At 42.8% G+C, this 14,571-nt stretch overlaps 1 protein-coding gene across 6 annotated transcripts in view; it reads right to left on the bottom strand.

The window, feature by feature from the left end:
* SIL1 (SIL1 nucleotide exchange factor) overlaps positions 1 to 14,571 on the bottom strand; it is a 301,233-nt gene that overhangs the window by 67,082 nt on the left and 219,580 nt on the right. For all 6 annotated transcript variants that reach the window (XM_082621616.1, XM_082621614.1, XM_082621615.1 and 3 more), the window contains 2 exons: positions 13,236 to 13,335; positions 4,419 to 4,610 (listed from right to left, as the gene is read on the bottom strand). In XM_082621616.1, the coding sequence (XP_082477742.1) occupies positions 4,419 to 4,610; positions 13,236 to 13,335 (292 nt within the window). The remainder of the gene's footprint in view (positions 1 to 4,418; positions 4,611 to 13,235; positions 13,336 to 14,571) is intronic.

Raw genomic sequence — 14,571 nt, 5'->3', positions numbered from 1 at the left:
GTCTGCTCTGTCATAAGGTCCCCAAGCCAGGGTTGGCATTTGTCTGCCCTAATATGTCCTATGAAGAGGAATGATTTACTGGGCCATAGCCCAGCTAACTAGGAAGACTCAGAGCTGGGTGCTTTGCTGACATAAGCACAAATAATACGGGACTTCCCTGGTAGTCCAGTGGTTAAGAATCCGCCTTCCAATGCAGGGGACACAGGTTTGATTCCTGGTTGGGGAACTAAGATCCCACATGCCGCGGGGCAACTAAGCCCGTGTGCACTGCAACTACTGAGCCCACGCACCACAACTAGAGAGAAGCCCACGCACCGCAACAAAAGATACCGCATGCTGCAACTAAGACCCGACGCAGCCAAAAACATAAATAATAAATAAATAATACTTACTGAGTCTTCCTTCCTCACATACTTTGATTTTAAAATCTAAGAATTCACTACCTCTCCTTTGATCTTCCTTCCTCCAAGTTTTCTAGATATAAAACTCTGGCTCATTTCATGCCTGAGATGGCTACCTATCAAGGCTGGTATGAGTCCCTAGCAGAGCAAAGCAACACAGCCCAGAGTCACAGAGGTTCTATTCTAGATTCAGTTTATCTTCCTTACTACAAAGATAATCCAGGGTATTATAAATGCTGACATTTATATAAGCACTTCAGCCTTTTCAAGATGTTTTCTCATTTGTTATTTCACTGGAAACTAGGAAGAAAAGAGTCACTCTGTCTATTGCATCCCCAAGCTCCAAAATCTGGACCCCGCCCAGTATCACACAGGAGAAGGCATGACCAGAGCCTGGGTCTGGGGCCAGAACTTTTCCCAGGCTGCCCTCAGGATTGGGTGGGACAGGTGGAAAGGAGCTCAAGGTAGAAGCAGGGAGCACATAAGGAAGGAGGCAGTAGGGAACTGTGCCAACACTCAGGAGGGAAAAAGGGAACCAGAAAACTGACAAGACGATGAGAGAACCAAGAGAATAAAGAACGAGAGAAATGATGGTAAATAACTGAGGAGTCACATGAGGGAAGGCAAATACACCACCCCAGGGTGGATGGGGCAGACAGTGGCTGTTCCTCATAAACAACTCACACACTGTTTCCACACACACAGTTTTGCTTTTCACAAATCTCGTTTAATAATTCAAACATGGCTGTGAGGAATCCTTGGGCAGATCCACTTTGGGTCCTTGAAGCCCATAGCTCCTCAAAACTGCCAATCAGTAAGTCTAGAATAGAAATGGACTAAGTAAGTTCCTGGCAAGAAGAGTTCTATCTTCCTCAAAGCTAGTACTACATCACCCTAATTCCCCATCGCAACTGGAACTTAAGGCCGAGCTATGTCTTCTTTAATCCCCTGGTGAAATCACAACACTGCTGCAGGAAGCCCGACATACCAGCCCAAACCACCTTATCCATATTTCTACTCAAAAGACCAATCACCCAAAACACTTATGACTCTTCTGCCAAAAGATCAAGTTTGGTCTCCATGCAGGGACTGGTTCCTGGACTGACCACAGGCTAAGTTTGGTGATGTCCAAGAAACTGTTAATCCTACCCAGTGACCCATGAAAGCAGAATGGGTTATCAGCCTAGAGATGACACTGCAGGGTGACCAAAGAACCTGCAAGGGAAATAAAATTTGTTAGGGCCCTGCTAGCCTCCTGTGTACTCACTCCCCCTAGGTAAGATAAGCTCTTATAAACGGTCATTTGGCCTTTTATGCTGCAACTAAAGAGCCTGAAGCCTGATACCTAAAGATCCATCCAAGTATGTTAAGATGAGAAAGAGTAAAAGCTGTCAACATCAGAGCAGGACTGAGTTGGCCAATAACCCCTAGGATCCTTAATCCTTTAAATATCTATAACGGAAAAGCTGTTGGAATTTTTGTTTTTTACCCTGGAGAGAAAGACTGGAAAGAGGAAAGAGAACCCAGGTCCATTTTCTTCTCTAAAAGGATCACAGACCTGCTGTTTGAGGCCTGAGAAAGAGTTATGAGCAGAGAGAGATGAAGAGGCCACCCCATAATTCCTGCAGATACAGTACACACTCATCCTCTCTCAACACAAAGGCTGGCAACATCCTAAAGAATGTCTTTTGGCCTAGTTTATAGAGAACAAGGACGCTGTCGTGCGTGGGAGGATGCTGAAGATCTATGTCTTGATGAAGATCTCAAACAAGCCTTTGATTATGATTGCACAGCTTTCCCAGGCCACCATCGCCCCTAGTCTGGATTACTGCAATAGCCTCCTATCTGGTTTTCCTGCTTCTACCCATGCCCTCGGCCTACAGACTAATTTTCAACACACAGCCAGAGGGATCCTTTAAAAGTAAGTCAGATCAAATGCTTCTTCTGCTCAACATCCTCCAAACAGTGTCTGTCCAATTTCATTCTTTTCCACGGCGCTCCGTGATCTCCCTTCTCTTATCTCTCCAAGTTTTACCTACTTCCCTCCCCCTTCTCTTAGCTCCTGCCACATTATTGTTCCCCAAACACACTAGATATGCTCCCACCTTTAGGATTCGGTACTTGCTGTTGCTCCTGTCTGAAATCTTCCTTCCCAACACTGCCAATCCTTATCCTGCTCTACTTTTTATTTTTGAATAGTATCTATCACCTTCAAACATATTATATATAATTTACTTGTTAGTTATGTTTGTTGTCTATCTGCCTCTTCTAGAAGGTAAGCTCCAATTTTGTTCACAAATGTATCTTAAGTGACTGGAACAGTGCCTGGAACTTAACAGGCGTGCAATAAATTAACTTATTCAATAAGTGCATGACCTCTCTTGGCTCCTTCCACTTATATCCACCTATTCTCCTCTGAGCTTCATCCAGATGGCACCAGTATCCTGTGAGTAGCCAAAAGGTTTAGAGCACAGAGTTTAGGGTGAGACAGATCTTGTTGCAAATCCCAGCTCTACACTCACTAACTGGCTGACCTTGGGAAATCACAAATGTGACCTGTGTTTTATTTGCCTCAGTTATAAAATGGGATTAACAGTAGTACTCCAAAGGCAGGTATGGAAGTCAATGAATTAATGTGTACAAGGCACTTGAATATGTGCCTAGTATATGATAATGCTCAATAAACATTAACTATTACAATTATGGCACAAGTCTGATCAGTCATTTCCCTGCTTCAAACTCCCCAGTGGTTCTTAGGATCAAGGATAAAATCATGAAGAGAATGATTTTCCAAACCTCACCTCTCTGACTCCCTAACCTTTCCCCTTTATCTATGCCACCCCACCCACTGGTCTCTGTGCTCCAGTCACTCCAGTCTTTTCCAGGTCCTCAATCTCACCAAGTTCTTCTCTGACTCAGAATTTTTGCACATGCTGTTTCCTCTGCCTCTAATGCTCTAATACAATGGGGCAAACTTTTCCTGAAGGGCCTGAAAGTAAACATTTTTGGCTTTGTGAGCCATGTGGCTCACAACCACTTGACTCTGCCACTGTAGCAGTAAAACAGTCAAAAGCAATAAAACAACACATAAACAGATGTGACTGTGTTCCAATAAAACTTTGTTCACAAAAGTGGGCCATAGTTTGCCACCCCCAGCTCCAATCTCCCCTCTTTGCCTAGTTAACTCCTAATCATCCTTTAATGCTCAGCCTAAATGGCACAACTTCAGAGAAGCCTTCCCCAGTGTCCCTGACTAGGCTAAGTTCCCCTGTTATATATTCACACATTACCCTCTGGAGCCCTTATCACAGTCTTAAATTATCTCATTATTAAATTGTTAATTTTTTCATTGTTCAATTATTCATTATTTAATCACTCTCACTTCCAGACTATAAGCTACATGGAACAAGTACCACATCTATTTTACCTCTGCTGTATCCTCAGTGTTGAAAAATTAAATGAAGTAACACTCCAAATGAGAAAGAGCTTGGCTCTGGTCTGTAAGAAGATATCTTACTACAACAGATATTGGCCTAGATTAACAATGCTATATACCGGGCTTCCCTGGTGGCGCGGTGGTTAAGAATCTGCCTGCTAATGCAGGGAACATGGGTTCGAGCCCTGGTCCGGAAAGATCCCACATGCTGCAGAGTAACTAGGCCCGGGCGCCACAACTACTGAGCCTGCGCTCTAGAGCCCGCGAGCCACAACTTCTGAAGCCCATGCACCTAGAGCCCATGTTCCACAACAAGAAAAACCACTGCAATGAGAAGCCCTCACACACCGCAACGAAGAGTAGCCTCTGCTCACCACAACTAAACAAAGCCCGCGTGCAGCAACGAAGACCCCACACAGCCAAAAATAAATAAATAAATAAATAAATATTTAAAAAAATGTTGAACACCTTGAGAGAGAAGGAAAGATGGTGACAATATTTTCGTAGGGCCTTGGGCAGTGGGTGTTATTTTTTGGAGCTGTTAGTTAAAAGTTAAACTGACAGACAATGAAATATAATACCTGATGGACATAATATTCAAGATCAAAGAGTGCCGCAATCTTCTCTTCCAGGCTGGAGTTGGAACTATTGAACTTGTTGATCAGTCGTACCATGATCTGCATGTCAGTCTCAATGACAACATTCAGCTCCTCAAAGTCCTTCTTCAGCTCCTCAATGGGACGGAACAGCCGTTTAACTTTGGCCTGCCTTGCCTAAGGAGAGTAGCAAAGAGATGGTTAATCCTCGATTGAAGACATCTCCCCAAGACTCCTGTGGTCTACCATGGATACCCATCCTCAAAGAACTGCTGCTCTAGGAGGCAATCTTCTTTAATCTGTACTATCAAAAGTCCTGATACTTTCCAAGATGCCCAGAGAATAGAGAGCCCTCAGAGTCTACCCATGTAACCCTCTGCCCCAAGAACACACTCAAGATTTTTCAAGGTTCACCTATCTCAGTATGCCTTCCAATGTTCGGAAGAATGTCAAGTATTCTTGTAATCACTGAGGTCAGAGGAAGCAATGCAAGCTCACCTTCCAACCCTTAACCTCACATGGGAAAGCTGAGGTCTAAGGTGGAATAATCCACACCTTGGTTCTCTTTCTTCTACAATCATAGAATATCTTTGCTTTGCCCCTGCCCCATCCAGCAACATTTTAGGGAAACCCGGATGGAGGAAACTGTGGGTAAAGAGCTGTCAGAGTGGGAGCAATTTGCTGATGAAAATTAAATCTCTGTCATTACTGTCAATCTAACTACAGGTGTACAATTTGTTCAACTTTTGAAGTAGCTAAATTACTGCATGTACTATACTCGTCTCAAACAATTTTCGCTCAGTACCTCCCCACCCCACACACATATAAAGATTTTAAAATGAAGTTATGTTGGAGGTGAATAAGAGGCTTTAATTAGATATTTTATACATGTGACACTTTTTGTTTTCTTCCCAATTTTAGAGGATAGTGCTTATAAAGAGAGTCTGAAAGGTCACAGTGGCTTATGTCTCTATCTTCCAAGAATAATTAAAAGGCCCGAATATTTATAAAAAGCAGGATGATGAGCAGCTGTCAGCTCCAAATTGCTCATCTATTACCTATGGGTTTTCTCTCCAGTTACAAGGACTCCATAGAAACACCAACCAAAGAAATGAATCAGTCTCTCTTAAAAAAAAAACCAAGTTCCTAGCAGAGCAATCTCATCTATGCGATGCCATATTCTTCTCCTTTAGGCTAAACAGTGAAATGCTCTCCTTACACCCAGCTAGAGGACTCTGGGTGGCTGCCAAAGGCCAGGCAAAGAGGTCTAGGAAAGCTGAGTCACTGCCTAGAGCTGTGGGATGACAGACAAGTGAGCAGGATAAGAAACTAGTCACCTCTGCCTAACAAAAATGATGCATGCCCCCAGGAAGGCCTTTAACAAAACAAAACTTTTAATTTTGCAGTAATTATAAACTCAAAGGAAATTACAAAAATAATACACAAGAGTACTATATAACCTTCATTCAGCTTCCTCCGATGGTAACATCTTATGCAATAACAGCACAATGTCAAAACCAAGAAAGTGACATAGGTACAATACTATTAACTAGACCACAAGCCTTATTCAGATTTCACCAGCTTTTACATGTACACATTTGCATGTATGTGTGTGCATCATTCTCTATAATTTTATCTAATATACAGATTCATAACGGAACAATCAAGTTACAGAACTGTTCAATCACCATCAAACAACTCCACCATAGTCCTCTATAGTTGCACCTCATCCTCTCATCCCTTGCCTCCTGTCCCTATGCCCTGGCAACCACTAATTTGTTCTCCATATCTATAATTCTAGCATTTGGTGAAAGCTATACAGACAGTTACACAGTCTGTAATTTATTGAGATTGGCCCTTTTACTAAACTTAATGCACTTGAGATCTATCCAAGTTACTGTAAATATCAATGGTTTGTTTCTTTTTAATGCTGAGTAGTATTCCATTATATAGATGTACAGTTTGTTTAAACATTCACCTGTTGAAGAATGTTTGTTTCCAGGTTTGGAGTATTATGAATAAAACCGCATGAACATTTGTATAAAGGTTTTTTTGGTTTATTTTTTTGCAGTATGCGGGCCTCTCACTGTTGTGGCCTCTCCCATTGCGGAGCACAGGCTCCAGATGCGCAGGCTCAGCGGCCATGGCTCATGGGCCCAGCCGCTCCGCGGCATGTGGGATCTTCCCGGACCGGGGCACGAACCTGTGTCCCCTGCATCGGCAGGCGGACCCTCAACCACTGCGCCACCAGGGAAACCCTGTATAAAGGTTTTTTAAAAAATAAACTTGGGGGCTTCCCTGGTGGTGCAGTGGTTAAGAATCTGCCTGCCAATGCAGGGGACATGGGTTTGATCCCTGGCCTGGGAAGGTCCTACATGCCGCAGAGCAACTAAGCCCGTGCGCCACAACTACTGAGCCTGCGCTCTACAGCCCATGAGCCACAACTACTGAGCCCGCATGCCACAACTACTGAATCCCATGCACCTAGAGCCCATGCTCTGCAACAAGAGAAGCCACAACAGTGAGAAGCCCGCGCACCGCAATAAAGAGTAGCCCCCGCTCGCCGCAACTAGCAAAAGCCCTCACACAGCAATGAAGATCCAACACAGCCAAAAATAAAATAAAATTTAAAAAATAAACTTAAGTTCTTATTTGTCTGGGATAAGTGCCCAAGAGTGTAATTGCTGGGTCATAATGATAAGCATATGTTTGGTTTTATAAGAAAGAGCCCAACTACTTTCCAGAGTAGCTGAACCATTTTATATTCCCACCAACAATGTATGAAAGATCCAGTTTCTCCACATCCTCACTAGTATTTAGTATTATCATTTAATAGTAATAGATACTGCTATCTATTACTATCTATCTAACAGATTGTATTATCATTAAATAGTAATAGATGTATAGTGATATTTCATGGTGAATTTAATTTGCATATCTCTAACATCTAATGACATTAAACATTTTTTCATGTGCTTATTTGCCATCTACATATCCTCTTTGGTGAAATGTTTGTTCATGTCCTCTTCCCATTTTCAAATTGTTTGTTGGTTTTTACTGTTGAGTTTTGAGGGTTCTTTATATGTTCTAGATATACACAAGTCTTTTTTCAGATAGACAGTCCTTGCTTTGTACAGATCTGATATGCACCACTTTCAACCACAGTTTAAATAATACTAGTCTCCCAACATGATGCAAACTTCAGTTGCCATCATATATTTAACTTTAATTGCATTAAGTACCAACTTTGCTGCTAGCGCTTCAGTCCATAAATCACTATGTAAATAACATAAATGCCAATCATGAACAGTGGCTGATCACATTATTTATTTCAAAATCTGACAGTGAACTATCACTGTGCATCCATTATGCAGTTCACACACAGATGTCAAGTGTGTGGTTATATGGCTTCCTCATCTCCCAAGGATAAACCCATGTAACATTTCATAAAAATGGATAATCAAAAGAGAGAACTGATCAACAAAGTTGAAAGCGCAGCAAAGAAACAGAAAGTGGTAACTCTGGCAGTTGAACATATATTATTAAACATACACGGAATTACAGATGATGTCATAATTTTTGCTACAACTATCAAACATAATTTTAAAACTTCAAGAGAAGGATAGTCTATTATAGTTTCCCTTACTTTTATTCACTTCACTGTTCTTTCTTCCCAATGGTCCATGATTTCTTCTGTTATTATTTCCTTTCTCTTTGAAAAATATTCTTCAGTCATTCTTTTAGGTAGGTCTGCTGGTGATAAATTCTTTTAATTTTCTTTTTTGTGAGAGTGTCTTGATTTTATCCCTGACACTCCTGCAGGAGATTTTTATTGGCTACAGAATTCTGAGTGAACAATTTGTTTTTTTCAGCACTTGAAAAATATGCCACATATTTTTGGCCTCTGTGATCTCAGATGAAAAAGATGCTGTCATTCAATCGTTATTCCCTATTGACAGTATGTGGTTTCTGTCTTGCTGCTTCCCAGATTTTTTTTCTGTCTTTAGTTTTCAGAAGGTTGACTGTGATGTGTTATGGCATTGATTTCTTTGAATTTATCCTATTTAGAATTCACTCAGCTTCATGAATCTGTGGGTTTATATCTTTCACCCATTGGGGGAGTTTTCCATCTTTATTTCTTTGATTATTTTCTCAGCCCGATATTCTTTCTCCTCTCCTTCTGAGACTCTGTGACACAAATCTTAGATTTTCTGTTATAGTCCTACAGGTCCTTAAGTCTCTGTTCATTTTTTTTTCAATCTGTTTTCTGTTACTTAGATGACTTTTTATGTCTTTAAGTTCACTGATTCTCTTCTTTCTCATCTCTATTCTACTATTAAGCCTATCCAGTGATTATTTTTCTAATTTTCAGTTGTATTTTTCAGTTCCAAAATTCTATGCTCTTTCTTATGTCTTCTATTTCTCTGCTGAGGTTATCATTTGTCTCAAGAGTGTACATAACTGCTTGAAGCATTTTTATGATAACTGCTTTAAAATTCTTGTTTGATAATACCAACTCCTAGGTCATCTCACTGTTGGCATTGGTTAATTGTCTTTCCTAATTCAAGTTTTGATTTTCCTGGTTCTTGGTATGATGAGTGACTTTTGGTATACTAGGCATTTTGAGTATTAAGTTATGACTCTGAATTCTACTGAAACTTCTTTTTCAGTAGGCAGTCACACTGTTTAGGTTTAATATATTGGTTCTGGTGTTCTTGTACAGTTGTGACCCCAAGACAATTTAGCTTTCACAGAATTTGCAGTGTTATTTTGGTCTGCTTCCTGTGTGTACTACCTAGAGCTAATCTAAAAACCTGGGCAGTATTCCACACTGTAGCTCCATTCTCCAATCTGTTGTGTTAATTCTGGTCGGTTTCTCTTGTGGGTTACTAAGGAGCATTCCCAGAACTTCATATGCAAAATTCCTTTCTCCATCTCCCTTCCCTCCAAAACCCTACCACCACTCTCTTGTTAGGAGAAGGAAGAGCATCATCTGCCACTGCTGGACACTCAGCATTGGGAATGGAAGCCCTTCCTTGGCCTATACTGACATCACCTTGGCAGGGTAACTGAAGCACTGCCTCATCACTGCTGATCTGAGGGTAGAAGTTCAGGCTCCTCACTTAACCCCATTAACACCGCCCCAGAGTAGAAAGCAGAATGCTGACTTACGCTGCCTTGTTCCCACCAGATGGAGGGTAGAAGGACAGACTCTCCATTCACCAGCCCTCTAGCATTGCTGAAGCTAAGAGAAGTGAAAAACTACCTTGGTGCTGCCAGGGAGGAGACACACATTCAGGTTCCCTTCTTGGCCTCTGCTGACACCACCCCAACAGAAAAAGCAGCCTGCTACACGCATGTGAAGGGTGAAAACCAGGCTCCATACTTGGTCTCTGCTGGTACCACAGCAGTGGGAGAAGCAGAGAATAGTCTTCTACCACCAGGCAGAGAGTAGAAATTCAGGCTCTCTGCTCAACTCTCCCTGACATCACCTTGACTGAGGTAGAAGAGCACTGCCTCACACCATCTATTGCCACCAAAGGGGGTGCAAGGTCAGGCTCCCCACTCAGCTTCTGCTGACACCACTCTGGTAGAGGAAAGAGAGTACAGCTTTGCTATACTACAACAAATGGGAGGTGGAAATACAAGTTCCCCAATCAACTCCCACTGGCACTAAGGGAGGTCTTTGGCTAAAGCAGAATAAGTATTGTCAAAAAGTTTTTTGTTCTATTAGGCTGCCCTTTTCCTAGTTCTATCTTACGAAGAGCAGGCCTTTCTTAGGGCCTTTTCTCTATCTGTACCTGTTGCTATTTCCATGATATGGGCTTCTCCAGTGCCCATTCTGGGATATACAGACGGCAAAAAGAAAGCCAAGGAACTCACTGCCATGTCATCCCTGAAATTCCAAGGTCCCTATCTAATCCACCTTCTTCTTCTCACCTTTAAAGTCTTCTTATGTTTGCTTTTAGTATTATGTCCAGGATTTTTAGTTGTCCTGAGCAGGAAGAATAGGGAGAAATGAGTCTATTTTATCTTGTCCAGAATCAAAAGTTTAAGAAGGCCATATTTGGGGGACTTCCTGGTGTTCCAGTGGTAAAGAATCTGCCTTCAGATGCAGAGGACGCAGGTTCGATCCCTGGTTGGGGAACTAAGATCCAACATGCCACGGGGCAACTAAGCCCACACGCCTCAACTGGAGAGAAAAAATCCACACGCCACAACTAGAAAGAGAGAAACCCGTGTACCACAACGAAGAGCCCGTGCGCCACAACAAAAGATCCCACATGCCGCAGTGAAGATCCCACATGCCACAACTAAGACCCAACGCAGCCAAAAATAAATAAAATAAATAAATAAATATTTTTTAAAAAGAAGACTGTATTTTTTAATGGAGCAATTTATAGGATGTAGGTAAATAACAGCTGACATGATAAAAACATAAAGCATCAAGCAATTTGTTTGATAGTAGGGGGATAAAGAGATCAGGTTCAACAAAAACGGCCCAAATGTGTTGGGTAAGACAGAGATTTTCCACAAAGCAAGGGACTCTGGGGGCTTCCCTAGTGGCGCAGTGGTTGAGAGTCCACCTGCCGATGCAGGGGACACGGGTTTGTGCCCCGGTCCGGGAAGATCCCACATGCCGCGGAGCGGCTGGGCCCGTGAGCCATGGCCGCTGAGCCTGCGCGTCCAGAGCCTGTGCTCCGCAATGGGAGAGGCCACAACAGTGAGAGGCCCGCGTACCACACACACACACACAAAAAAGCAAGGGACTCTGGGAAGGACTGATTCACTTAAATCTAATAAGTTACCAATGGATATAATGGAATTGATGCCCTTCCCCCAAAAAAATCAGGTAAAAAAAATTCACTCAAGTGGTTAAGATACGACACAATATCTCACAGTATTGTCTTTATAAATTGCAAGTCACCATGCAAAGGTTTTGTTTTAATATTGATAAACAAAAAGTATTATGGTATCTGCAGCCAGGAGCTTGAGACATGTAAGAAACTCCCCAACCTACTTCAAGTTAATTTATTTGCCAGTCCCAATGCACTGGCAGGGAGCTGAGTCAGTCCAGGAAGGATACAAATGAAAATGAGAAAAAGAACCTAGGACCCAGCACCTCAGTGAAGGAGCTAACAACCTAAGTGCCACAGAAGTAAAGAAACAGTGTGGCAGCCATAGGTCAGAAGTGGCAGCTGACTCAAATGAGCTGGTACAGAGGTGTCGTATTTGGCTACCATTATTGGGATCTCCCCTTGCACAGGGAAAGAATTATTTTTACTTGCAAAAAAAACAGCAACTGAAAACTTAAATAATCTCTTGCTTTTCCATTTAAAAAATATTTTCATAATATTCATACTTTTCTACACTAATTGAATTAGGGGATAAGAACGCCATTAAAGGGAGCAAAGAGAAGAAACAGGGGTGCAGTGAGTCTTCCACCCACAGAGAAAACATGGAACAGGGGCCAACTTTTATGTTCCCATCTGCTCCATGTGGAGCTCATGGTGAGAGAATGAGTAGTAATGAGCCCAACCCCTGGTCACAGGAATACCAATCTCTGCTCCAGGCACCTAAGCATGCACTGCTCTCCTCTGCTGGCCTCACCTTCAGCAGGTAGGGGATTTACTTTTCCTCACACCTCTCCACCCCCACAGTTAATACACCTGCAATGGGATATAATTTTATGCATCACCTTCCTTTACCACAATTGCTGCCATCCTGCTACTCACCTTCTCATACCACATACACTCTCCACGTTGGGAGATGAGACTTTGGTAAGATGAGTAAAGACTTGGAGACTTGGCCTGCATATTAACACCTCCTCCTGAGGTCCTCTCCAACACACACACACATGTGCACGCACACGCACACACATACACACACACACAAAGTCCATCTGTCTCAGAAATACTTAGCTCTGAAGGATCTGAGGGACCTAAAGCTTCCTCCACTAACACACAGGCTGTCAAGAACCTGGTGTTGCCTTTCCAAGATACTGCCAGAATTCTGGCGTGAGGGCAGAGAAATATAATACAAAGCAAAGGGGCTTGTGAAGAGGAGAAGGGGGAGGGAGAACTTAGAAAGGTCTGCAAGGCAGCCATTGGAGGAGGTTCTTTCAAGCACAGGACTCAAGTGGAAATGTAAAAACTGATTTGCAACATTCTCTGGTTATCACATGAGCTCATGATCCATCTAAGAATAAGACTTCATTCTGATAGGTCGGGATCCACGAGCCATCCCAGACATTAGAGGCGTAACCAAAGGGCTGCAATTCTGCCTCTTTCTCCTTCTCATTCCCTTAGCTTATAAACAAATTTAGAGCTGGAGGAAACCTCAGCCATCTGTTGTACATTTAAGGAATTTGAGGTCTGGAAAAGGTTTGCTACATGTTCAAAGGACTTGGGCTCCTTCCTTCCTGGCCTAGGTCCTCTGTCCTTTAAATTTGTGTCTAATCCAAGTATAAGTGAAGAGATCTGGGTTTTAATCTCTATTCCCCTCACTGATGTCTGTGGTAATGCAGAGTATGGCTCTCTCTGCTTTCTGCTTCAATTTTTCCAGATATGTAATGGGAAGTTGGATCCTAACGTAAACGATGACAGAAAAGCTCCCAGCATTTTTTTTAAGAGTCTGTAAAGGGTTACTTATTTGGCATTAACTTACTTGGCTCTTTAAATTATTTTATAATATTATTGTTATTATTATCCCATGTTTACTGCTAAAGCTTCAGGAGAAAGTGATTCCCTTCAAGGCCATTCTGCAGGATGATATGAACTCACTATAAACAACATCACAAACCTTGTCTTCCTTTGAACTCTCCATATCTGCCCCCTCCTTGAATTTTGCCAGTGCACTCTTGAGGTCCTGAGATGTATAGGTATTGGTGTTGATGTCCAGCCTGTCCAAAGAGAAGTTGAGAGTCACAAGGGGGGCACCATCTTTCCCAAGAAAGAAAACCCCTCTGGGTGGCTGGCACTCCAAGGCCAGCTAATCCAGGCCAGCTTTAACTCAGAGCACACTATCCTAACTTTGCCGTGGGTCAGCCAGAAGTCTAACAGGGTAATCTCACCTTGAAGCTAGAGGAGGAAAGAGCTGAAGATGGAGTCACTTCATGAAAGAGGAGAAAATGGCATGAGGCAGAGAGAAGCCCACCATGGACAGAGAGCTCTCAGCCAGCTACTCGGGCAGAACAAGTCTAGAATGTCTGTGCGATGCTGCTCTCTCAGTACGTGCCAGAGTAAGACCTCCTGGAGGACACTGGGCACAGACAGAGGAAATAACATATACCCTATTTATATTCTTCTAGGAAAGAGACCAACAGGGACCTGAGCCCCCCAAGTGTGTGCCTGACCTGATTTGACGACTCAGTCTATCTTTACAAAAACAGGTTGGATAAATTCATACCCTTAAGACCAACCCCTGAGCACAGAGTACATGCAGGAGGTATGAGTCAACCTGACAAAGGAATGAGTCTGAGATACTGAGAACTAAAATCGAGGCCAGCCACCTTCCATAGCCAGCCTCCAAGGACAGGGAAGAAAGGAACCAATGTGGACATAATGTCAGGAACCTGGCAGAGACTAGAGTGGTATCCTCACAAAGAGCTCTGGAGCTGATCCAAGCCACAACAATTCATCTTGACTGGAGAGAAGGTATTCATGGGGTGAGGGGGTGGAAGGCACGTTTTGCTACCAGTACTCACTTCAGTTCAGGGAACAGAGGTAAGATAAAGAGTGGTACATACAGACTAAGGGAAGTGTAGAAAGTGGGCTGTGCATGACAAGACTGTCCAGCTGGCAGGGCAGGGGGAGGGAGGAATCCAGATATCCCTGGAGATATATCAGAGGCTGGGGAGGAAGGGGCTACTGGACCACTCTCTGTTCCAGGCGAGATGAGTACATCAGTCTCATGGTCCAAGATCCTAGCCAGCCTCAGGTCTCATGAGAGGTACTCACTCACAGTCCTTGATTCATCCTAGAGACCCCTTAGGGCCCTCAGAAAAACACTTGACTTCTTTAAACCCCAGTCCTCCTAAACTAATTAATAATAGCTAATCACTCCCATTTACAGACGACTTATCCATGTGTCAGGCACTATGTTAACCCTTTAGAAGTAATATTTCATTCAAATCATT

The sequence above is a fragment of the Mesoplodon mirus genome, assembly GCF_964341445.2.
Source record: "Mesoplodon mirus genome assembly, chromosome: 5".
NCBI lineage: Eukaryota > Metazoa > Chordata > Mammalia > Artiodactyla > Ziphiidae > Mesoplodon > Mesoplodon mirus.
Note: the sequence above shows the minus strand (reverse complement) of the source record. Positions and strands in the feature narration are given on the sequence as shown.